Source organism: Hibiscus syriacus, unplaced genomic scaffold (assembly GCF_006381635.1).
Source record: "Hibiscus syriacus cultivar Baekdansim isolate YM2019G1 unplaced genomic scaffold, ASM638163v2 tig00008843_pilon, whole genome shotgun sequence".
Taxonomy (NCBI): Eukaryota; Viridiplantae; Streptophyta; class Magnoliopsida; order Malvales; family Malvaceae; genus Hibiscus; species Hibiscus syriacus.
In genome coordinates, this window is record NW_024062175.1 from 575,953 (window position 1) to 603,301 (window position 27,349).

General features: G+C 33.3%; 2 protein-coding genes across 3 annotated transcripts; one reads left to right on the forward strand and one right to left on the reverse strand.

Moving 5' to 3' along the window:
* Window positions 1–4,284: 4,284 nt before the first annotated feature.
* On the reverse strand, window positions 4,285–26,397 carry LOC120202525. Of its 2 annotated transcripts, XM_039202948.1 has the most exons (4): window positions 26,370–26,397; window positions 6,956–7,122; window positions 6,195–6,275; window positions 4,285–4,775 (listed from the first exon to the last, which is right to left on the reverse strand). In XM_039202948.1, exons 2-4 carry the CDS (start codon window positions 7,112–7,114, stop codon window positions 4,377–4,379), a joined length of 639 nt encoding a protein of 212 aa, XP_039058879.1. In that variant the 5' UTR covers window positions 7,115–7,122; window positions 26,370–26,397; the 3' UTR covers window positions 4,285–4,376. The 2 variants fall into 2 exon arrangements, with proteins under 2 accessions (XP_039058879.1, XP_039058878.1); XM_039202947.1 differs by lacking the exon at window positions 26,370–26,397 and having other exon boundaries at window positions 6,956–7,209.
* LOC120202524 (protein BRASSINOSTEROID INSENSITIVE 1-like) lies at window positions 14,738–18,691 on the forward strand. The gene has a single exon (XM_039202946.1). It carries the CDS (start codon window positions 14,986–14,988, stop codon window positions 18,544–18,546), a length of 3,561 nt encoding a protein of 1,186 aa, XP_039058877.1. The 5' UTR covers window positions 14,738–14,985; the 3' UTR covers window positions 18,547–18,691.
* Window positions 26,398–27,349: the final 952 nt, after the last annotated feature.

Consider the following 27,349-nt stretch of genomic DNA (forward strand, 5'->3'; position numbering starts at 1 on the left):
TGTGAGAGATTGTTCAAAAATAATAAATATTTTAAAACTTTAAGGTATATTATCCGTAAGTAAAATTAAAGGTTTGAATAATAAAATGTCCAAATTGATTAACCCTAGGTATGATCTGTCAAAATTTTTGCTCTTTTTAAATATTTTTTTTCACTAGATTTTGTCTCTTAGTGTTCCGAAGATGGATTAAACAATTGCTAGTAGTTTAATTTTTGCTATTAATTCTTTTAATTATTCACTCTATCAATATGTCTATTAATATTCATTAATTATATTTAATCTCTTCAATTGATGTCTTTTCGTTTTATCTTATCTCTTTTACAAACAAGTTGACAACATAATATTCATACACTTAAAATAATTCCTTCTAAATATTCTATTTTTGTTCTAGTGATAGAGAAAGGTAAGGTTGAATTTCATTTATTTATTGGTGTAGTGTTACTGTCAGTGAACGATTTTGGTTATACCTTAGGAGATAGACACTCAACGTTTTCAAGCATTGAGGATATATATATATATATATATATATGTGTCTCAACAAATTCTGATTTAAATTATTTTTATATTTTTGAAGTCACCTTTGTTACTGTCATAAAGAAATTTGGATTTCAGAATAGGTGTATACTCACCTTAAAATATACATGCATCCGCCACGGATTACATTTTATACGAAAAGGAAGAAGAAGCATTACTATACGTTCAATGATACAAGAATGAAAGTGGGGAATCAGGTTGAGAAGTAGAATTATTATTACAAAATAATGATAAGATCTTAAATAGCTCTCCCCTTAGTTGACAAAACAACTAAAACATTTGTATTTCATGGTGCTCCCAAGTCAATAGTGTAGAAATTTTAATGAAAAAAATGTGGAGTATGGTCCAGGCAGTGATTAAATCAGCCATGCTTCAAATCAATAGGGTTGGTATGTCAAAAGAGACAATATAAATGTGATTTGGGGTTACCTTGTCCCCAAAACCTAAGACAACAAACATCCTCTAGATGTAACTAGATGGCCTGGACTGTGATCATTTCTTTCTTAATATATAAATTAAAGGGTAAACTGCACATTTAGTATTTAAACTATCAATTGTGACTTTTAAAATCATACCTAACGTTTAATTTCATTTCATTTTAGTATCCAACCGTTAAAAACTTAACGTGTTTAGCACTTAAATTATCAGTTTTGGTCCATTTTAATACCTGAATTTTCAATTTTTTTAAAACTTAACATTAAATATTAAACTGGGTACTAAAATGAAACAAAAACTAAAAGTTTTTAACAACTGTGTACTAAAATGAAATAAAAACTAAACTTTATGTATGATTTTGAATCTTTTTTAAAATTTAGATACTAAAACATAGATGATACTTCAGGTACTAAAGATGCAATTTACCATAAATAAAAGGACCATTCCATAAATAATAAAAAAGATTACAGATGTTAATATTCAAATGTAAAATCAATTGAAACTCAACTCTCAATAATTATTATATAAATAAATTGAAATAGACAAAGAAATTACATATGCTTGAATTTCAACAATTAACTTATTTAATATCACTTACAAAGATTATTAAATATTTTTTTACGCAAACTCATCAAGGCCTCAATAGTTGCTCGATGACCCTTTATTTGTTTTGTTCGATGACCTACACATCTGTAATTCTGCCTAAGTTTGGATGTTTTAGTGTCAAAGGGTATTTGCAGGTGCTCTAGTGGGTATTGGTAGGTGTTCTTTTGTTGCTATGTGGCTTGTACCCGGATGCACTTTGGTCTGAAATGTCATCCTTCGTTGTATCTTGTGGTTTCGTTTTAGCTTACCGATTGAATGTACCCTTTTCCTCCATCTAGGGTTAAGGAGGTTTTTAACAAAACATACTTCTCGAGTATTTTATTGATGATGCTCACCATGAAATTCTATTGTGCCCACCCTGAAATTTGAATTTTCTTTGATTAGCAACTCATTTTATTGATGGTTTCCACCTTGAAATTTTATTTATGTTTACCTCGTTAAAAAATTTTATGCTGTTAACATATATGTGTCCACCAAGGCTCATATGGTCCAGGGCTGGCCTGCATGGCATGCGGAAGCTGGCATGAATAGACACACAGATCTCATAAAATGACTTGAAGAATCCTTTAGAACAGATGATTGTTCCATTTATGTTTTGTGGTCGGAGGGTATGAATGAGCCGAGGCTGTTAATACAAAGGGTTCACTTGCCTTCACATTTAATTCAAAGAGCTCTTTTTAGGGTGAACTACGTACAAAAAAAATTATAGCACGTATTTTAAATCGATTTAACAATTTCAAAACATTCCATTATTTTTTTTATTATTAAAAATATTTTTAAGCGTTTGCAAGTGTTCTAAAGATAATAGGTTTCGATATTAAAAATGATTTGAAGGTGCTTTGACTTCATCCACAAACTCAAAATATTTTTGAAGTGTCAAAAACACTCAAATTAGTCTATTTTTTTACTCCTAGTTTTGAAAGCCTGAGTCAATATTAAACAAAAATTCCAATCTACCTTTTAGTTTTGAAAACATAATCTCGATTTTAAAACTGATCAACGAAATCTACGTCTCAACTTAGGATATTGTCAGGGTTCAATGATTATATTTTTTTTAAAACTATTGATCAGTTTCGAAATTCATCATTCGATTTTGAGACTGATGAGTTTCGAAACTCATCATTCGGTTTCGAAACTAATAATCGATTATTGAGGATAAAAGAAACCTATAAGTTTTTTTTTTTGAGGTAAAAATCCTATTTCTACTTAATTTTTCATTTTCTTATTGAACACTACTCTTATTCTTTGTTAAGTATAATATTTTATTCTTATTGAATTTGTGCAAACACATGTGGTGAGGATTTTCTTTGCTTGGTATTTATAATTTTTTTTTTTGAAAAAAAATATATTTGAAACTTTGGATATTAACTTTAAAAGAAGTTGTTTGATGGTGTATATTTTTGTAATTCTTTACCCAAAAAAAATCATTGAGTTTTACTATTTGGCCGCATTTATTGATTAATTGACTCAACACGGTAAGAATGGAAAACGGTCGGGACGGATGTGATACTTCTTCCTCGTACTCATCTATTTTTTCTTTTTGTATTCACTATTTATTTAACGTAAAATTTTTAAATTCGCACCCACTCACGCAGTTACTTTTTTAAATCTATCCTAACACTTATTATCAAATTAGATACTCACTATTAATCCCGTACTCGTCTGTGCCAATTTAAGATAAAAAAGACAATCTTCAATTCTAAAAGTATTCATATATTAATATTTGGTTAAATTACATGTCGTGTCTAATAGAATCTTAAAATTCACATAATAATCTCTAAAATTATATCTAAATTTATAGTGATCCAGAATTTATATGATAAGTAGTTAGTGTGAGGGCTGATGTGGGACAGACGTGCTCAGGAGATGTACGCATGATAAGTAAGGTTTCAAACTCATCACTTACCCACTATCCACAGCTAGAGGTGTACAAAAAAATCCGAATATCCGATTTTGGGTAAAAAATATCCGAAACCGGATTTTGGAAAAACCGGTTTTTTTTAAACCGGATCGGATATTTAAAAACCGGATAGTATAACCGGTTTGAGAAAAAATTGAACGACCGGTTTTTTTACCGGATTAAAAATCGGTTTTTTCAAACCGGATAAAAAACCAGTTTTTTACCGGATTAAAAACCGGTTTTTTCAAACCGGAAAAAAATCGGTTTTTTATCCGGATAAACAACCGGTTTTTTAAAAAAACTGATTTTTTATCCGAAAAAATCCAGTTTTTTTTTAAAAACCGGTTTTTTGCAAACCGAAACCGGTTACACCGGTTACACCATCCGACCCTCCAAACCGGTTAGGATCCAAACCGGTTTTTTTTTAAATCCGGTTTTTGGGTTGGGAGAAAAAACCGGATCGGTTTTTATCCGATCCGGATCGGATTGAAATCCGGCTTCTGTGCATCTCTATCCACAGCGGGTATAAATTTTTACATTCACACTCGCCCACTACCCATTAAACTTATAACCATCCCCGCCCTAATTGGAGCAAAATTGTATCCATGTGCCATCCCTACTCAACAGCAACTAATGAAATGACAGCATGAATAACTTGTTTGCATACTGAACTTTCATTAAACAAATTTTACAGGGGAGGATATCAGAAGTTTGATAAAATTTTAACAGAACCATATTGGATGACAAGAAGGCAAAACCATTATCATCATGCGCATTGTACGACAACATACCATTATCAAAGAAATATGACAAGGCAAACATATGAATTGAATTTTGCACTATTATGAAGAGGATTTCAGAAATTCTAACACCACAATAAAAGCAGATACGATATATTTTATTAGGGGGAATCACGTGCAGGGCTATCAGAATGCATGTCCATGCAGTCGTTGGAGGTTGGGGAATTGGCATCCCTATTTTGTTGGTGAGGGTAGTTGCTTTCGTTGTTGCGTTGTGCGTTCAGTGAAGATAAAACGTTGTTCGAGTTGTAACTGCCCTGTGTCAAGTGGTAGTGCTGAAGGCTCCGGCGAACGGGGCTTGAGAGGGCATTCGAGAAAACCGAATTCTTACCTTGGTTATCACCAGACCGAACTCCCTGCCCAGTAATTGCGGATGAGAATGGATTGGAAGAAACAGGGGCGCCTAAACTGTTCAACTGTGTTGGAGTTTGGGAATGCGGATGCAGCAAAGGCAGCCTAGGGGACATTGGCGGCTCCTCTACTCCATATTCGAGCTCATTCTGCAAAAGAAAATTATAGAAAATTCGGAAGCATAATCTCATTGAAACAAGAGTAGGTAGATCTATATATACAACGGCATTAGGAAAATGTAGATGAAGCAAAGAATTTGTTCAAATGAGAAAGCTCAAGGATAGAAGGATGCAAGTTGAACAAATCCACAGGAACAATCTTACATCGGTAATGAGAAAATAGGTTTTCAGAAATTCATTTTTAATCCGTTTCCACATGATATTTCCTCATTTATCCCCATGATTTTCAAATTTTATTTGGCAAATACCTTATATCTACCACCAAGCTTCTCTGTTCCTTTCGTTACAGTATTTTTCTTACAGAATCATGCATACACCATAGGCACGTCATCTCAATAAAGACATGACAATCATGCATATTTCGTAGATGCGGCATCTCTATACGGGAAAATGCATACTTCATAGATGCATCATCTCTATAGAGGCATATGCAAAATGCATGCTTTTTTATTCTCCTACAATCCTATAATCTCTCATTGCAAAGAAACCATAAAGGTTAATTGATTACTGCTACACGCAGCCAATTATGAAAACCCTAAGGGAATAAACTGGAAGCATTTGGCACTCAATCAAGCCCCAAGAGTGTTTAGAGGAAAGAAAACAAAAAAAAGATAGAACAAAATTATTAAATAAAAGTAAAATATAAAATACACTTAAATAATACATTTGAAACATATAAATATAAATCACTTATGGATTTCACAGTAAAATGTGTTTTGACCAGCTATTACTTCCATGATAATAGCATTAAGAAACAAACTTAATATTAATTTAAATGTAGATGCTAAAATTAATTATACATATATATATATATATATATATATATATATATGACTTCCTTCTAAAGGGGAAAAATACTTATCTTCTAGTATAATTTACTTGCATGCTTACTTGACTGAATTATATAATATTAGTAAAATTATTTTACTTCACATTATTATTTTTATAAACAGAACAAATGAAAGAGAAAATGTGAAACTTATAATAATAATAATACACTTAGTAAAATAAAGTAAAATATTGGGAATTTGTTTACTTATTTTATAAGTAGTACGCTTATTTCATAAGTGATACAAAATGCATGAAGATCAGCAAAGTATAATATTAAAAAAATTTAGAACCATTCAAATTGAAAACCAAAATGATATTCAAGATTGTCTTTCATAGACTGAACTCGGCAAAGGCAAACAATGCATGAATAAACTAAATTACGAAACCTAAAGCTCCTTTGGTCCTTTGAAGAAGGGAAATAAGAACTGGAATTAAATGGAATAGTATGGCCATCATATTATTTAAAATAGTACGCAAACAATAGGATTCAGGGACGTGAAGAAAGCATTTCAATCTCATAATGACACTTCACTTGGCATAGGTATGACAAAAACAAACCTGCAAATAAGCAACTATATCGACAGTCGTTGCCCTCGACCCTTCTTCTTGCTGCCTCAGAATCCATTGATAGAGTTTCTCCTGGGAAAGGAAAACGCAGATCTATACTGTTAGACAGGAAGTTAATACACAATGAGAATTGCAATACACCAAAACCACCAATGAATATAACTCAAAAATACCTACAAATGGCAGTTTATACTTCAACTGTAAAGCTCCATTAGATCTGCCCCTTTAGTAACTTGTTTATCGCTTTGATGAATTAAAAAGCATTTGAATACCTTGAGGTTTTACTTTTACATGAAAAAAAAGATCGAGCATTTACCCTACTTTATTGTTCAATTTCAATCATGTAAAATTTTAAGATTTCATTTTTTTTACAAACAGGAAGAAAATTAGCAGAGATCCAGTTCAATATTTTTCCGACTACATTTGCAATAAAGTTCATGTTTCTTCACAAAAGTTATCTATAAAGCAAAAATCAAATAAAAATTAAAAAAAATCATGCAAAGTTACAGATGATCAACTAAGATGTAACAACACTCAAGACATTATAATCGTTGCACGTAAATCCAAATTGTGGTGATATCATATTTTAATTAGGATTATAAAAGAACGGATGCAAACATCGAAATCAAAGAGATTAGATTTGGTTAAGATAACAGAAAAATACAGGACTTAATAACGCATAAAAATATTAAAGGATTCATTCAACGAGGAAGAAAATAGTATCAGGGGAAGGAGATGAATAGGAATCGAACCAGCGCGTGACGTTCACCGGCTTGGAAGGAAAGGCGTTGGTGGTTCATGGCCTGAGTATAGAGCTGGGAGAGGGAGTTGGCGGCGCTGCAGAAACTGGTGTACATGGTGCGATCAACCTCGTCAAGGCGCGTGGCATCGGATTTTCTCTTCTTCGTCATTATTATTTATATTGACAAAAAATGGAAGAAGAAGAAGAAGAAGAGTTGTAGATTAGGGTGAAGGGGAATTTGCGGATGTTTAGAGTTCGAAAGAAAGATATGATTCTGATTTAGGAATGAAGCATACGATACTTCCCCATTTATTTGAGGGAAAATTGGCCCATTCTATGTGGGCTAATTATTTAGCCCAATATAACATCGTGTTTTTTATTTGGAAATTACGATATTTGCTACAATAGCTTCAAGCTCATCACGTAGGAAAAAAAATATTATTTAGATAAACTCGTCAGATAAACGTGACGAATTTTTCCTACACTGTAACATTTGACGTATACTTTAATTAATTTTAAAAATGTATTAATGTACCAATATTTCTCTGATGACCTTTTAGGCCGAAAAAAAAACTTTATTTGAGCTCTCACATGGGCCCTTATGGGCCACCTTTCTTCTCTCTTCGTTTTCACTCGGATAAAATTATATAAATAATTATTAAATTATATTAAAATGATTTTTATAATTACCATACTTCAAGAGCTCTAAAATATATATAAAACTTTTATTATTATTATTTTGTTACGAGGGAATGATTTTTTCTCGTCAATAAAATTACTTTTAAACTTTTTATCAATACAAATGATTGAGTCTACCAATCTCATCCATTGAATTGATTGAACATGTAAGTAGGTGTCAGATTGATGAAAACGTAGGCCACGACCGTCACTAGAAGAATGTGATCGAAGAAGCAGCTTAATATAAGGTTAAGGTGGCGCTACCGAATATGTTACAAACAACTATAATATTTTTGATTGGGCGTAATCTAAATTCTCAATATTTTTCGGATACAAGCATTCTTCGTAACGTTTTCGGTTAACATTTTAGGTTGCAATCGAAAACGTTATATTTTTCGTAATATTTTCGATTGAACCGAAAATATTAAAAGGTTAACATTTGAGATTACGCTCAACCGAAAATATTATATTTATTTATAATAATTTCGGTCGTATCTTTCTTTAACTTTATATTAAGCTGCTATAACGTAAAACTCCCTAGAAGAAGAATGTTATGAAATTCACATCCTCGTCCTAAAAAAACCCGAGTCCAAGGTTGAAGAGGCAGTACCAGATTACTAGTAATTTAACTTCCTATGTAACAAAAGGTATATACGATTGATTTGGATTAGTATATGTACTTTACAAACTATACCCTGGCCATCATCATCCACTAGGGTTGCCTGAAACACAAGGTATCGTAAGTTAGTAAACCTAACACGCTAAGCTAACCCATTGACATTGAGCTTGCAATAGATTTGCAGATAATTTTTGAGATTCCTAACCTTTAGAGACAATTCGCCAGAAAAAAGAAAAGCAGCAATGAGTGAGCAGAGAGAAATATCAGAAAAGAAAACGTTGGTGTGGACTATCCGTATGCATGTCCATGCAATCAAAGACAGACCCAGAAATTTATGTAAGGGTTGTGAACTTAAGAAGTTAAATTAAAATTTTTAGAGGTACGTAGTTATAAAATTCTTGGGGGAGAAGGGAATTCGAAAAGAGAAAATAACCTCAGTGACAAAAAATCTTAGATAATATACGATTTTGACCAACTTTTTTTGGATTTGCGAAAATGACCAACAAAATCGCAATGCGATCTCTAATTCGCATTGCGATCTCCACTATCGCAAATTCGCGTTGCATTTCGCGTTGCGATAGTTGAAAATCGCGTTGCGATTTTCCATTTCGCGTTGCGATAGTCTACAGTCGCGTTGCGATTTTCCATTTCACGTTGCGATAGTTGAAATTCGCGTTGCGATTTTCCATTTCGCGTTGCGATAGTCTACAGTTGTCGTTGCGATTTTCCAAATTCGTTGTGATAGTTAAAAAAAAAGATTTTGTTTATCTAAAAAGATAGTATCCGCGCGGACGTGTCGAAGACACGTATTACCATTACCATTACCATTACCATTACCAATACCATTACCATACCAATACCAATACCAATACCAATACCACGACCACGACCACGACCACGACCACGAGACGAGACGAGACGAGACGGACGGCGGCGGCGGTGCGCGAGAGTCCCCCTTGTTCTCTATCACTCAACAAGGAAGTGAGAAAGCCAAGCCTTAAATACCATTCCCAATAGTGTTTCCAATACAATGTGGGATTGAGCATTACCAACACTTGTTTCCAATACAATGTGATTATTCAGGAAACAATTAACAATCATGCACCTTAAAACAACTGAATCAACAACCAATTACATTAGTATTATACGATTAAATATGTCATAATTAAAAGTCAATCTACAATCAATCGCGATTATTGCAATTTTAAGCAAAACATTCAAAAATAATATCACTATTTAAGGCTCAATCCCACATAGTATTGGGAACAAGTGTTGGTAATGCTCAAATCCCACATAGTATTGGAAACACTATTGGGAATGGTATTTAAGGCTTGGCTTTCCCACTTCCTTGTTGAGTGATAGAGAACAAGGGGGACTCTCGTGCGCCGCCGCCGCCGTCCGTCTCGGGTCGGGTCGTGGTCGTGGTCGTGGTCGTGGTCGTGGTCGTGGTCGTGGTCGTGGTCGTGGTCGTGGTCGTGGTAATACGTGTCTTCGACACGTCCGCGCGGATACTATCTTTTTAGAGAAAATTCTTAAGAAACAAAATCTTTTTTTTAACTATCACAACGAATTTGGAAAATCGCAACGCGATTTTCAACTATCGCAACGCGAAATGAAAAAACGCAACGCGATTTTCAACTATCGCAACGCGAAATGCAACGCGAATTTGCGATAGTGGAGATCGCAATGCGAATTAGAGATCGCATTGCGATTTTGTTGGTCATTTTCGCAAATCCAAAAAAAGTTGGTCAAAATCGTATATTATCTGGGATTTTTGGTCACTGAGGTTATTTTCTCATTTGAAAATTCAAGGTGAACCGCACCCCAGCACCCCGTGTCCATCCCTGCATGCAATCATTAGTGGTTGGGCAATTGGTTCCATTATCCCGAGAGAGCTTTGTTTTATAATATCATACATGCAAACATATTCATCAGGACAATTAAGAGAAGGAAATCACAGAAGATACCTGCAAGTACGCAACTATATCGGCTGTCGTCAACTTCAGCCCTTCTTGCTGCTGCCTCAAAATCCACCGGAAAAGTTTCTCCGTTCAGACCAAACGGGAAGGGGAAGGGGAAGAGGAAGGATTTATATAATCAGATGCAGCACCAAACGACCAACCATGAAAGAAACCGTACTTAAAATCATGGAAAATAGACAAAGGTGACACATTTTTACGAGATTACAACAAACAGAAAATTCAAATGTTGTAATTGGCAATCAAATATTAAAACGAATTAATTTCTTATAAGTTTATTCCTAACAACATATCAAGGAAACTTATACTAAGAAAAAGATTGAGATATGAAATTAGGTCTCGTACTCACCCCTAATCATATGTATATGTTATCTAATTTGATAAAAATTTAAAGAGTTAAATTTAAAGTATTTCTTTTAAATCAAATTTATTTATTTTATAAAATAGCATTATATAAAACTTAAAAGAGATAATCAAATCATTCAATATATATATCATGAATGTAAAAAATAATGATAATCATAATTAATATCAATATAATAATATAATATGACAATATGTTAATAATGGATCTTATCATAATTTAAATACGAAAAATGTTATGAAAATCAGACCGAAAATCTATAATAGTGAGTATGCGATTAATCAGTGACAATTTAAACAACTATCAATTAGAGATAGATAATGAATTCAACCATGAAAAAAACACTTGTTAAAGTAAGAGTAAAACATGTATAAAACAAGGTTAAGGGACAAATTCATGATTTTAGTTCAATTCAAAAGTTTAAGTATAATTAACAATAGAAAATAAAGAACAAAATCAAAATAAATCAAAATTTAAAGACCTAAATAGGTACTTATCCTTATATTTTTTAATGGTACAAAATTTTGGGTGCCCCAAGGGCCTACATGGCTCCGTCCCTACCAACAATCACTTGGTATAATAGGATGAGATACTATATTCTTTAATCAAGGGCAAAAATTCAAATCATGGCATTTTCACATGGAATAAATTAAGTTAGGATGGTCGCCCCATAATGGACCACTATAAAACTCGATCTGGATTAGTCGGTCAATAAATCAAATACCAGTGATTAATTAAAAAAAACTTGAAGTTTTTCTTTATGTTAGTTGTCCATTTTACTGAAGGTGTCTACCCTGAAATTTTGTTTGTACTCGGTCCATACAATAAAATTGTTATTAGTACATATATTTCCACCATAAAAAAATATTTTTGGATCCGTCACTGACGCCTCTGTAGATGGAAATATATAGTTAATAAATGATAAACACCCCAAATTAGGGGTCTTTTCTCTAAAAATGAAACATTGAGGGCTATAATGCTCTAGGGAAAAATAAGGGCCAAAGTAACTATTCTATCAAATGTTAGGGGTCTTTTTATCTTAAAATAAAATATTGGATCCAAAATACTCTAAAAAATAAATCAAAGTAACTATTTTAATAAATATTGAATACTAATTTTAACATTATACCTATTAATTAACACATTATATGATTCTTTCTTAATTTTCAGGGTTTTTTAAAATTTTGTTTAACCGATAACGATAACGGTTTTGATGATGGTTGTCGTCCGTTAGTTATCTTTTTTCTTTTTTTTTAGTTTTTTAATAAAAATAATTATATTTTTGTGACATGTTTTGCTACATTTATGGTATGTTTATCTCTGCATTTGTGGCAAGCTTTTCTCTACTTTTTGGTAGCCTACGATTTTTTATCGTTGTTTTCATTTATTTTTTTCTCATGGTTAGATTTGGCATCGCCACGACTGGTCAAGAATGCGCTTATTTATTATCATGATGATATTTCCTGCTTGAAGCCCTCGAATTGATTTGGATACTCTTTTTGCATTCATAAATAGTTTTTTCACGTCGTTTGACTATGATTTGCGATTTGTCGGTGGCCTTCAGTAGCTTCATCTCCTTTTGTGGTTCGTTTGTCGATGCAGTCAGATTTGTTCATATCTTTATTTTGTTTGAGCTTTTTGATTAGGTTTTTTTAACATTTTCCTTATTTGATCATTATGTTATCTAGGTAGTTAGTTTTTGTGTCATTGGTTATAGAAAAATATCGAAATTATAATTTTATTTACGTTTATGTTATACTTATAAATCATCATTTTAATTCTGAATATTTTTTATTTTTAATAAAACTAGCCGTTTTATGTTAAAAAAATTCAAGGCTTTTGCCAGCTAACAACAGGGTTTAATATTTTGTTTTTCTTCTTCCAGATTCAATTCTGGGTTCACGGTTTCTTTGATTCTTTTGGCGAGATTATCAGCACATTATGAGCTTTTGATTTGACTGACGTTGGCAATAATTCTCTTGAGTATGATTGAAAAAAGACAACCTAGAAGAAAAATCAGCACCAATAAAAAGAAAAACAATTAATGAAAAATAATATAAAATCCAACCAAGTACCAAAAAATGAGTTAGGAGAATTCTATATACTATCTAATTTCATTCATTAAAATTTGAAATGTTTTTATTTTTTGTTAAATGAAATGGTAATGATAATTAATTAATAGTAGTTTCAATAATTTTTTTATTGCCCTCTGATTCTAAGGTTTTGGTTTGACTAACCTGAATCGACCAGAGTCACACACCTAGTTTTGGTGGGTGAGTCTCCTAACGAGGATTTTCTGCATACACAAGGACTTGAACTTGAGACTAGGAATGGCAACGGGTCGGGTTCGGGGCGGGTTTTTCTCGCCCCGTCCCTGAACCCAAAATAAATCCCCATCCCCGACCCCGACCCGATCCCCGACGGGTTTTTTATCGGGGCGCCCCGTCGGGGATTTTTTCCCCCGTCCCCGACCCCGACCCGAAATATTATACCCAAACTCGAACCCGAACCCGAACCCGAAAATATTTTATATATAATTAATATAAAAAATATAAAATATTATATATATAATTAATATAAAAAATATAAAATATATATATATATATATATATATATATATATATATATATATATATATAATCGGGGCGGGGCGGGGATACCTTTCCCCGAACCCGAACCCGACCCGAAAAAATCCCCAAACCCGAACCCGATATCATTCAACCCAACCCGACCCGAACTTGACCGGGTTTCGGGTTTCCCCGTCGGGTTCGAGTCATACTGTCATCCCTACTTGAGACCTTGTTTAAGCGATATCAAGCTGGTTACCACTTGAACCAACCCCGTCAATAAATTAAATAATTCTTTAAATATATCGATAAATTCTTTAAAAATATTTTTATGTAAAAATATTTTTATTCGATTTACGTTTGTTTTATTTAATTTATTTTATGAAAATGTTGATTTTTTCTGTAAATCTTTTATAATTTAATCTAAATCTTTAGATATAACATATGTGTTTTCTTTATTTTATGATGCACAAATTTATACCCATGTAAATATTTATTTATTCTTAATAGAATATTAAGAGAACTCTCTTTATTTTTGACATTTTAAAAGAAAATTATAAGAGAAAAATTTACCTTTCATTAGTATAAATAATTTAATAATATTTTTATTATAAATAATATTGAGTAAACTATTATAATATTTCAAAAATAATACTATTACATTTTTATAATAAACAATATTATTTATTATATTTATATTTATAATAAATATTTAAAAATATCAAACATCGTAAATTAATTTACACAACATCATTTAAGCATAAAAAATATTTTTCAATTTTTTTTTAAAAAAAATATAATTTATTTTCCAAAATTTTGTGTTTATTAATTGATGATGTTCTGATAAGCACAACATAAATCTATATGCTAATAATGAATAAAATATAAAACTAATAAAAGTTACCCAAATCATAACTGATTTGTTTAGATATATAAAGAAACAAACATAAAAAAAGATAGTGAAATAAAAATATTTTTATTTGTGTGGGAGATTAAGGATTAAGCCATCCCCTAATCTGAAGCACTTAATCACCAATCTAGAGATATAAACATATCATTATAATTATTAATTAAATTAAGGGTAAAGTACACAAACGGTCCTCCTACTATAATATATTACTTTATTAAGTACATCGACTATTAAAAGTTATAAAATGATCATTAAACTATACAGGGTTTCTTTGTTGAGTCCATCAACTATTAAAAGTTACAAAATGAGCACCTAATTATAAAGGGTTTCTTTGTTGAGTCCCTCAACCATTAAAAGTTACAAAATGGTCATTCGACTATTCATTACATTACAAACTCATCATATTTCGTTAAAAGAATTGTCGGTTGTTTAAGCTGAATGTTAACATGATGACTGAGATATGATGATCGTTCTGAAATCAAATTTTATCTTATTAAATTTTTTCATATTCCATTAAAAGAATGTTGTTAATTAACCGAATCTATCTAATAATATTTTGAGAGAGAGAGAGAAGAGGAAGTGTCACATGGCATGTGAGCCACAACAGCTGTTTCCACTCCCCCACTCTGATAAATACCCTTCTTACCGTCTTCACTGCCTCTTATGGCTCTCATTTCTTCTCTCTTTATTTCAGTAACTCCATTGCTCTATGCCAGTAGAAAACATCAAGACCCAAGCTTTCTCTATCATTTAACCACTGTCTGAAACCAGAGCTCAAGCTTTCTCTATCATTTAACCTCTGTCTGAAACCAGAGCTCAAACTTTCTCTATCATTTAACCGCAGGGCTCATACCTTATGCTCCTCTCTTTCTTTCTTTTTTTCTTACAGTTTTATTCGAAAGGAGTTAGCTTTTCCCACAAACATGAGACCTCTCTTTTCTCACTTCATTCTCACCTTTCTTATCTACTTTGAAGCTGTTGTTGTTGCTTCTTTTTCTTCTTCAAACAAGAGGGATTCTCAGCTACTGCTCAGCTTCAAAGCTAGTTTGCCTGACCAATCTATTCTTCAAAACTGGGTTCCTAACCAAGACCCTTGTAGCTTCAATGGTGTAACGTGCCGAGGCTCCGAAGTTTCTTCTATTGAGCTTAGTTACACGTCCTTGAGCACCGAGTTTCACTTTGTTGCTGCCTTTCTTCTAGCTCTGGAAACCTTGGAATCCCTTTCTTTGTTGAAAGCCAACATCTCTGGCAACATTTCCTTCCCTTCTGGATCCAAGTGCAGCTCCCTGTTAACCACTTTAGATCTGTCTCAAAACGCCTTGTCCGGTCCACTTTCGACCGTCTCCGCCTTGGGTTCTTGCTCGAACTTGAAGTTTCTCAATTTATCAACCAACAGCCTCGTGTCTCCTGGTGAAGAATCCAGGGGTTTGCAGCTGAGTTTGGAAGTTCTCGATCTTTCTTTCAACAAGCTCTCTGCTGGAAACGTGGTTCCTAGGATCCTTCATGGTGGTTGTAACGAGTTAAAGCACTTGGCCTTGAAAGGAAACAAGGTTACCGGGGAAATAAACGTCTCGAATTGCAGGAAGTTGAAGGTTTTGGATGTTTCTTGGAACAATTTCTCAATGGGGACTCCTTCATTTGGAGGCTGCACAGCTTTGGAACACCTTGATATCTCAAAGAATAAGTTTTCCTTCGACATTGCCCCTACAATTTCTTCGTGCGTGAACTTAAAGTTCTTGAATCTATCAAGCAACCAGTTCTCCGGTCGGATTCCGGCTTTGCCATCTTCCGGATTGCAGTATCTTTATTTGGCGGATAATAAATTTCAAGGACAGGTTCCTTTGTATGTAACTGAAGCTTGTTCAAGCCTTGTGGAGCTGGATCTTTCTTCAAACAATCTTTCTGGTATGATTCCTACTGGCTTTGCTTCTTGTTCCTCCTTGGGGTCTTTCGATTTATCTACCAACAACTTCACCGGTGGACTCCCCATTGAGATATTCAAGAACATGAGTTCCTTGACGAAGCTCGGTTTAGCTTTTAATCGCTTCTCTGGTCCTTTGCCCGAGTCTTTGTCCAGTCTCTTCAACCTGGAGGCTTTAGATCTCAGTTCCAACAATTTCTCAGAATCAATCCCTGCTTCTCTGTGTGAAAATCCCAGAAACAGGTTACAAGTTCTTTATTTGCAGAACAATATGTTGACTGGTTCGATTCCTGCTAGTCTCAATAATTGTTCTCAGCTTGTTTCTCTCCATTTGAGCTTCAATTACCTCACGGGCACCATCCCCTCCAGCTTGGGTGCTCTCTCCAAGCTCAAGGATTTGAGGCTTTGGTTGAACCAGCTCCATGGAGAAATCCCCCAAGAGCTGAGTAACATTCAGACCCTTGAGACTTTGATTCTTGATTTCAATGTGCTGACAGGGACCATACCTTCTGGTCTAAGCAACTGTACCAAGTTGAACTGGATTTCATTGTCTAACAATAGGTTCACTGGTGAGATTCCTGCTTGGCTCGGTAAACTTTCGAGCCTTGCGATCCTCAAGCTCAGTAATAACTCCTTTTATGGAAGAATCCCACCGGAGTTCGGGGATTGTCAAAGCTTGATATGGCTGGATCTTAATACCAATCACTTGACGGGGACTATCCCTCCGGTGCTGTTCAAACAATCTGGTAAAATAGCTGTCAATTTCATTGCTGGAAAGAGGTATATGTATATCAAGAATGATGGAAGCAAAGAGTGCCATGGGTCGGGAAATTTACTTGAATTTGCTGGGATCCGGCAGGAACAGTTGGGTAGAATTTCCAGCAGGAACCCCTGTAACTTTACCAGAGTTTATGGAGGCCACACGCAGCCTACCTTCAACAATAATGGTTCCATGATTTTTCTTGATCTTTCGTACAATTTGCTGTCGGGGTCTATTCCGAAGGAGATCGGCACAATGCCGTATCTGTTTATCATGAATTTGGGCCACAACAATATATCCGGAACCATCCCACAAGAGATTGGGAACCTAAAGGGCCTTGGCATTCTTGATCTTTCCTACAACAGGTTGGAAGGGTCGATTCCACAGTCCATGACTGGCATCACCTTGCTGAGTGAGATTAATCTGTCAAACAACCTTCTCTCTGGCATGATCCCGGAAACTGGCCAGATGGAAACGTTTCCGGCTAGTGATTTCGATAATAATGCAGGTCTATGTGGGGTCCCGCTTCGCCCCTGTGAGAATCCAGCGGCTGCTTCGAGTTCTGAGCATCGGAAGTCTCATCGCAGACAAGCTTCTCTTGCTGGGAGTGTGGCAATGGGATTGTTGTTCTCTATTTTCTGCATCTTTGGTGTGTTCATAGTTATTGTAGAGACCAAGAAAAGGAGGAAGAAACAGGATTCTGCTCTTGATGTTTATACGGACAATCATTCCCACTCCGGCACCGCGAATGCCAGCTGGAATCTAACCAGTGCACAGGAAGCATTGAGCATCAACCTGACCACATTTGAAAAGCCCCTTTGGAAACTCACCTTTGCTGATCTTCTTGAAGCCACTAATGGCTTCCATAACGACAGCCTTATCGGCTCTGGTGGTTTCGGTGATGTTTACAAGGCCCAACTGAAAGACGGGAGTGTCGTTGCTATCAAGAAACTGATACATATCAGTGGACAAGGTGATCGAGAATTCACGGCCGAAATGGAAACCATTGGGAAGATCAAGCACCGCAACCTCGTTCCACTCTTGGGTTACTGTAAGGTGGGCGAAGAACGGCTTCTAGTTTACGAGTTCATGAAGTATGGCAGCTTAGAGGATGTTTTACACGGCCAAAAGAAAGCTGGGATCAAACTGAATTGGGCAGCAAGGAGAAAGATAGCCATTGGAGCTGCAAGAGGGCTGGCATTTCTTCACCACAGTTGCATTCCTCATATAATTCACAGGGACATGAAATCGAGCAACGTCCTGCTCGATGAGAACTTGGAAGCCAGAGTTTCTGATTTCGGGATGGCAAGGCTTATGAGTGCAATGGATACGCATTTGAGTGTCAGCACATTAGCGGGTACTCCTGGTTATGTTCCTCCTGAATACTACCAGAGCTTTCGATGTTCCACGAAGGGCGATGTTTACAGTTACGGTGTATTCTTGCTCGAGTTGCTAACGGGTAAAAGGCCTACAGATTCATCTGATTTCGGAGATAACAACCTTGTGGGGTGGGTGAAACAGCATGCCAGACTCAAAATAACTCATGTCTTCGATCCAGAGCTGATGAAAGAAGACCCCAACCTCGAGATTGAGCTTCTACAACACTTGAAGGTAGCCTGTGCGTGCTTGGACGACCGACATTTGAGACGACCCACAATGATTCAAGTGATGGCAATGTTCAAGGAAATACAAGCTGAGTCTGGACTCGCCTCTCGATCAACCATCGCGACGGACGACGGAGGTTTTGACACCGCCGAAATTGTAGACATGACCATAAAAGAAGTCCCTGAAGGTAAGCAGTAGAAGGGAAAAAACCGAAATTTTCACCAGAAATTCTTTGCAGATGGAGAAGAAAGAAGCAGGTGGGGATTGATTTCCCACAGAACTTTCCATCTTCTTTGCTTCAAAAATCGCATAAAACTGCGCCTTTGTATCACTGCCATTTCATGTATCTATCTTGCTATACATTAAAGCAAAGAAAACCGGTCGTTTAACCTACTGTAGATGTGTAAATGTACAGCTCCAGTTGTTATGGTGTTTCATTTTCCGGTTATTTTATTGATTCACAAAAATACTTTGATGCAAGTCCTCAAAGTATGACCCTCATTCTATATTGGTCGCTAAACTTTTAAATATTCTGATTTTATCCTAAACTATGACTATCATTCTAAATTAGTCCTTAAACTTTTACATTTCATTTTCATCCCCAAACTACGACCTTCATTCTAGACTGGTCCTCGAACTTTTCGAACATCCTGATTTCATCTCAAACTATACATATATACTAATCATGTCTCTTGTTAGTAAAATCGTTAGACAAGTTATATTATTATATGTTTTGTGGAAAAAACAAAATTTAGGTTAAACTATGGTTGAAACAAATCACATGTTTGGATGGATTTGGGGAAGATAATATTCAAAAGTTTAGAAACTAATTTAAAATGAAAGTTATAGTTTGAGGATGTATGACGCAATTAACTCTAAATTGTGAGATATTGTTGGAAGAAAGAATATGGGTTGACATCAAGTGCGGGAGATTCTGATGATCATTTGATGGAATATTTGTATTGGCAAAGTGAATGAACTGACTTTTATAGCAACAAAGTTGCTCGTTTTTCCGGCCCAAAAAGTATCTTCTTATTAGGAGTGTACAAATTCGGATATCGGATTTAATCAAATCCAAAAAATTCAAATATTCGAAAATTTCAGATACTTAAAATAGTGATTCATATCCGATCCAAAAGAATGATATCATAATTTTCGGACCAGATATCATAATATCTTAATATGAATGTAAAATTTAATTTGATAAAACATAATTTTAATTTTAAATTTCATAATTTAATATAAATTATTCGATACTTCTACTATATTTAATTACCCACACACAATAAATAATTAAATATCTTAATTTTTATTGAGTTAGAGCTTTAACGGGTTAGTAGTTTACTCATTTATTGGGCTAAAGAGTATATAAAATCTAAAAACTCAGTTTTTTTCGATTTTTTGAATAATTTAAAATTGAAATTTACACAATCTGATTACCCGAATTTTTTTGGATATTCGATTTGTATTATCCGAAAATCAAAAAATGATCATATATCTAAATTTTCAGATCGAATGACCGGATCAATGGATTGGATCGATCGGATCAGATCTTTCTGCACACCCTACTACCTATATGCACTCTTGTTTGGGTAAACTATATAAGTAGTCTTTAATTTATTTTTTTTATTTTGATTATCAAATTATTTTTTAAGTAAACTACATGCTTAATATATAAATTATTACTTTTATTCTATTTTAATATTCAATTTTTATTTTTTTCAATATCATGCCTAACATTTAGTTTATGTTGCATTTTGATATCCCGTCTTTAAAAGCTTAACTGTGATATTGACGTGTCATTATAAGATAATGTCATGTCATTATTAAAATAAAATTAAAAAATTTATAAATCAATATTTTTGTTAATTTTTAACGACGGGATATAAAATTAAAACCAACTATGATTTTGAATAAAAAGATAAATTTGAATATCAAAATAGAAGGAAAGTCATAATTTAGATACTAAACATGTAGTTTAGCCTTACCATAACTTGTCAAATAGCTGGAGCTTTATATAACTCGTAAAATAACTGGAGTTTTATATAACTGCTTAAATTTTGTTGATACTTGATGGGTTTTTTTTTTAACATTTCGGCTTTCACTCATATTATTATTTCGTCCCTCAGGCAATAGTTTACCTTTTTTTTAAGTATTTCAAGAGAGTCGATATTCACATGTCTTAATCTAAAATATCATAAATAGATATATTCAATAATTAGGGATATGTATTGAGCGAGTCGGTTAAAAAAATTTGTTATTCGACTCGTTAATCGTTAAAATTTTACTCGATTTGTTGCTCGTTAAACTCACTATAAATTTTACCCTTTTTTTTTACTGTGAAACGTCGACGGAAAATCTTATAAAAAACCAAAAGAAACAGTAAGCCAAATGGAGCGAGCAGAAACTCCTTGAAATTCCAAGCCTAATAAAGAAAACATTAAACGACTAAAAACAGGTCCTAAGAAAGCAAAAAATAAACAATCACCACAAAGACGCTGACCTTTCATTCCCTCGCAAAGAAAACCCAGAAAGCAACGAACGAGCAGCAAGGAAATCACAAAGTAACACCCAAATTGATCATGTTAACATAGACCGTGAAACCACAGCCCATCAGCTAAGGGAAAAGCAACCACCGACGATCCTCCGTTACCCGAAGAAAAACGCGAGTAGGAGCTTCCTCGATCCAAAATTGATACTTCAGCCAGCGTGGCTAGAGAGTGCCGAGGCTCGAGAAACGATCAGGAATTGGGAGGCCGAATTAGTCAAGACAAGGTCTTAGAACCGGAAGGGCAACAAAAAAATAATAATCAATATCTATCTAGTTGGAGGAAAATCCAAGATTGGAGGAAATCATAATCAATATCTATCTAGATGGAGCAACAAGAATAATAATCGAATATAGTAAAAACGGGATTAATTAGGGTGACATAAAACTAGTAGTGTTGAGGCTTGGGAAATGATAAGGACAACCGAGTTACTTTAGTTAATGATATTGGTGTTTCGAGAAAATAAAATTTGTCCGGATATCCCTAGGTAGTGCACCAGGCACTTTTAAATGACTAACTAGGGCACGAGGCCCGACACTCGCGAGGGGTGGGTTAGTCGAGGGTGTTATGTCCGATGTAGAGATTTCAGACCTCATCCTAGGTAGATTAGAGGGGTGTGTGAGCTCCGAGATGTAGAACTCTCAGCTGCACCATCCATGATGTATACTCTAGAGTAAAGAGTGAAGTATAATACTCACTATTTGCATTACACTTGATAGCATGAGCATTTGATAAACACTTTTAGTATGATTTAGTTGTTAGCGTAGCACTGTGCTAGTGAGCTCAGCATTCGAAATTTGTTTTCGTGTGCAGGTATCTAGGAGGAGCTTTCGAGGAGCTTATCGCACAACCGACATCCCAAACCATGTGTGAAGCAGAGTACATCTTGAGTTATATTTTTTAGAGGGAATGTATCATTTATAAACCCTTTTTATATTTGAGTCGTAACTTTATTTTGAAATGTTGGGTTGTATTATTTTGATATACTTATTTTGGGAGCTCCCCCATGTAAACTTATTTTATACAATTATGGTTGAATCATTTTATTCGAAATGGTTTTAAATAATCTTTTTAATGAAAAATTAAAAGAAAAAATTTAGGTTAACTATTCCGGTAGTTTCGTGTGGCATTCTAATAAGTCGACTTTATGTCGTATTGAATTAGATGTACATCACCAATACAATTTGTAAAGTTTGATGGCTCAATTGATGATAAGCTTTTAGGATGAGTTTAATTGGATGCTAGATAACCCCTATGTACCCCCGATAACCTTTACAAGTGGAGTGCGGCTTTAAATGTAATTTGTAGAGAGGTTTTGGGGGTGAATTTCGAGTTTAAAGTGATATTCTTTATCGTTGATTTCGATATTATTCTTCAGGTATTGATATCATATGATATTGTAGTTAAAAATTGGGTAAAAACATTTTTTAAGATATTTATACTCATTTTATGAGTATTGATACTGATCCTTTCTATCCATATAAAACTATGAGTATCGATACCAAAATCGAATGATATATTCTAGTGTGCCAATTTGATATTATTACTACCTAAATATCGATATCATAAGATTTAATATCGATGCCCCATGCATGATATCAATTAGGGATGGGCGCTCAACCCGAACCCGACGGGTTCCGACCCGATCGGGTCGGGTTTTTCTAAAAAAAATTAGGTTCGGGTTTAGGGTGAAAAAAATCCGACCCGACCGGAAAAATGTATAATTTTATCCTATATGTTTAGGGATAATTACAATAATATCCCTCTATATATAATTTTTTTTTCAATTAAGTCACTGTTTTTATTGAATAAAAATATTTTTTTATTATTTCGGGTCGGATCGGGTTTCTATGTCATATATTCTGGTCGGGTCGGGTCTCGTGTGGAAACTCCTTTGTTCTCGGGTCGGGTCTCGTGTGGAAACTCCTTTGTTCTCGGGTCGATCGGTGGACCAAAAATCCGACCCAACCTGACCCATGACCGTCCCTAATATCAATACTAAAGGTGAGGAAAAAGTTATTTTATCCCTTAAAACACACGAGGGCGATGGATAATGGCGTAATAAGATTAAATGGGGTTAATAAGTAATATCAACTCATTAAATGATTGAAGTATCCTTGAGTGATATAAATTATATATTCTTAGAAGCGTAAAATTGTGACCAAATGGGTAAAATTGATGGTTTGAATGCATAAAAGATTAAAAGGGGTAGGCGTAATTGAATCTTAACGTGTAGCCTTAATGGTGGAAAAATAAATATTTGTATGGCCTTAATAGCCGTTTTTATTATAAAAGTCTATAACGATTTTCATCGATCAAATGGTATCATTGACGTAATTTGAAGAGTTTGAGGACTAAATAAAAATAAGCGACAACATTACTGATTTAGGACAACTAGGAAGTAAAATTATACCATAAAGTCTTTATCTGTATTTTTATTATGATTATTTTATAATTATATAATGTGTTAACTATATGGATGACCACTTATGTTTGTGTTTTTATCTAATTTCGGTCACTGATTTCAAAATACATAAGATATGATCATCTTCGTTCTTATTTAATTAAGATGTGGCCACCACGAGTTAACTGTCATTAAATATTTTGGTATAATCACACATTTGGTTCATGATATTTACATATTCTCTCAATATAGTCATATTTTTAATAAATTAAAAAAAATTAATCCTTCACTCAAATGATGCCACAGTCATTGGTACCACGTGTCGTATCATGTGTTATCATTCGGTTGGAAGACTAACTTTATTTTAATTTATTTTATTTTAACAAAGCAAAACAAAGCAACTTGGTGGAAAATAAATATATTAAATTAAAATAAATTTAAATAAAGTTAGTCTTTTGATCGAATGATGACATGTGGCATGACACATGACATCAGTGACACATGACATCATTAATTTGGAGAATTAAATTTATTTTAATTTATTAAAAGTATGACTAAATTGAGAGAATATATAAATAGCATGAACCAAATGTGTGATTATACCAAAATATCGCGTCACTTAATTTATTAATAGTTAGCAATGGTAAAATCGTGGTGATCACATCTTAAATAAATAAAAACAAAAGTGACAATATCTTAAATGAATAAAACTGAAGGTGGCCATATTTTGTGCATTTTGAAATCAGTAATCAAAATTAGACAAAACATAAATTTAAGTGATCATCTGCGTAGTTAACCCTTATATATTTTAGTTGATAAACATAATTAAGGGATTATCTTTTATGTGGCTCTAACAATCCTAACTACAGCTTTCATTCAAACACGCGCACGGTGGGCGACACGTGGGCCATCAGGGCAACCTGGTTCTGTCTGCTCCGTTCCACTACAACGTCGCCTTCCGTAATCCCATGCTATCACTTTCTGGGCCCACCTTTCATTCAGCTATTCATTCCCATCTCAACATCTCTCATTTATTCCTTAATATATACTATAATAAAATAATTTTAATTGATTTTTTAGTTTAACCAAAATAACTAAATTTTAAAAAATTTAAACAAAAAAATTAAATTTTAAAAATAAGAATAAAAAATTAGTAATTAGATTCTAAACTTATCATGTGAAAATAAGTATGTATAGATGGTTTTTATTTTCTGCCCCAATAGGATAAATAGGTAAATTATTTGAGAAAATAGGATAAGTAGAAGTTTATTTTTGGATTTACGATATTTTATTACAGTGTTTATGGAGCTCGTCATCTTGAGATGACAAGTTTTAATAAAATATAATTTTTTAATTAAAATTTGTCACATCAAAATAAAAAGTTTAAATAAAAAATATTTTTTATCACCTCAATTTGACGAGTTTTATGTCACTGTAAAAAAAAATCGTAGATCTCAAAATAAATCGTAGGGCAATTTTACCATGTATAGATATCAATTTAAGTTTGTTCTAATTTATGGTTTCATAGCTTATGAAGATGTCTAAGTTTATTTTATTTATTAATTTGATCGTGCATTATAAGAATTGTTATATTTTAATTGTTACTGGACTTCTATTTTTTTAAAAAATTAATTATAAGTATTATAATAATTTTGGACTTAAATTTTGATTTGAAGTTGAAAAAAAAAGAGAAAAATGTAATGAGGATCCTACCCCTTTTGAACAAATGCACATATGCAAAACGTGGGAAGCCTAACACCTTGTATATTTTATCTTCTTCTAGGCAAATCAAAGCCCCTCCTCTTCTTTTTTCTTCCCTTTCGAGTTCTGTACCATATTTTTATAGATCTGAATTTTTTTCTTTTCTTTTTTTTCTTTTCTTTAATTTACAATAGTATAGGCTTTAGTGTTGGTTTTTGTCTGTTGATTTTCGTTTCTCTTCGATTTTTAAAGTTTAATAAAAATAATTATATCTTTATGATATGTTTTTTTCTATTTTTATGACACGTTTTTTTGTTTTCTTTATTGATCATTTGGTTGTTTTTTTATTGATATTTTTTCAGGGTGAGGTTTGACAATAGCACAACTGATCAAGATGATATTTACTTGTAATCCTGTTGATATTCTCTGTTGTAGACCTTCAGATTGAATTTGGATGCGAGATTTTATGTTTGTGAATAATTTCTCACGACGATTAATTCTGATTTACAGTTTTCGATGATCTTTCAATAAATTAATCATTTTTTATGATTCATTTATCGTTATAGTCAAATTTATTACTGTTTTTTTTAATAATACTAGATTCTTTTATTTTAAAAACTGTATAATTTAATTGTCATTGAAATCAGTGTTATTGAGGATTCGAATCGCTTTTCAATTATATAGAAAATATACCAACGCACGTGGGAAGCTGACAGAGGACATTCCGGGCAGCATACAGGGGTGGGGCAGAAGAAATAAATTACTAATAGCAACTCTCTACGTCAGCAAGGTCAGTGGGTAGATCTGCCCACGTGCGCTTGTCCAGGCGCTGGTCCCCACTCAGCCACATTCTAACCTACACCGACGGCCCTGATTTCATCATCTTTTCTTCCCATTCTCATATTTCTCGTCATCTGTTCAACGCCACGAACGAACCAGCCACTTCGATAATAAATAAATTTGTATTATTATTTAAAATCTTGAGTTTGGATATAAAAAATATTAAGAGTATGAGTATTTATTGTCAAAATTTTAACAACTATCTTAGAATTTGAAATGCAATTTGATTTGAATTTTGTAGAAAAATTCAATTTAATCCCCAAATGTTATCTTATTTGTAATTTAGTCCTTGATAGTCAGTATCGTTTCTATGGAAACATGCTTAATGTGTGTGTATATATATATATATGAAATGAAATCTCAAATACTTACAATATGAAGTATTTTATTCTAAAATTACAATTTAACCCACAAACTTTTTAGTATTTCAAATTTAGTCCTCATTGGTTAAAATCGATTCAAAATCCATGAAAACATGCCTAGCAGACATGAAATAAAGTCTCTTATACTTTCAATTTGACTTGAATTTTTTTTTTGTAAAATATTACAATTTAACCATGGAACTTTACCTTTCTATGATTTAGTCCTCATTGGTAAAAAATGATTAAAAATCCATGGAAACATGCTTAGTAGACATGCCTAAAATGAATTCTCCAATACTTTCGATTTGAATTGATTTTTTTTATAAAAAATATATATAATTTAGCCGCTAAACTTCACCTTATTTGTGATTTAGTCTGTAGTGGATCTAGAAATTTAAGAATGAATATCTAAAATTTTAATATTATTTTCTTAAAAATAATGGGTATACAAAATTTTTTATTTTTTCTATTTTCCTTAACATATTAAACTAAATTTCATAATTTTTCCCTAAATAATGGGATGTACTTGGCCCCTGAATTTAGTCATCGTTTGTAAAAATCGATTTAAAATCCAAGAAAACATGCTTAGCATACAAATCTAAAATGAAGTCTCCAATACTTTCAATTTGACATAAAGTTTTGAAATTTATATGCTATTTTTCTATATGAAATTTCAAATAAGAGTTAAAATATACTAAAACAAAATCACTTAAGATGAACTTCGAGCATTGTATCTTGATAGATTGAGACATTTCTTTCTCAAATGGACTTCACTCTTGTAAAAGTCACATTTACTTGTTTCGTGTTCCTCCCTAATATTCATATCATTATGAATATGAGTGGATTCGGGTCAACCCTTGACGGGGTTGTTGAATTATTGCAAACTAAAATCTAATTTTACTAAACTAACTTGTAGTAATAGCGAGATCAGGTAGAATCCCAAGAGAACTGAAATTAACAATTTCAATGACAACATCGATACACTCCCAATGTTCAATGTCTAAAATTACATCATTTTAGGCATCGAAAAAATCGTACCAAACTGACATTGTTTTGGTGTACTACATCAGCAATCGTTAGTCATGTTATCGTCTTGTTATTGAATTAACGACGGAGTGGTATAAGTGAATATGAAACTAATGTCT

Coding starts and splice junctions, on each gene's coding strand:
- LOC120202525 (XM_039202948.1), bottom strand. CDS start 7,114: ATGACGAAGAAGAGAAAATCCGATGCCACGCGCCTTGACGAGGTTGAT. Junction 6,276..6,955: donor CCGGTGAACGTCACGCGCTG/GTTCGATTCCTA, acceptor TTCCTTTCCCAG/GAGAAACTCTATCAATGGAT. Junction 4,776..6,194: donor ATATAGTTGCTTATTTGCAG/GTTTGTTTTTGT, acceptor TTTCTTTTGCAG/AATGAGCTCGAATATGGAGT.
- LOC120202524 (XM_039202946.1), top strand. CDS start 14,986: ATGAGACCTCTCTTTTCTCACTTCATTCTCACCTTTCTTATCTACTTT.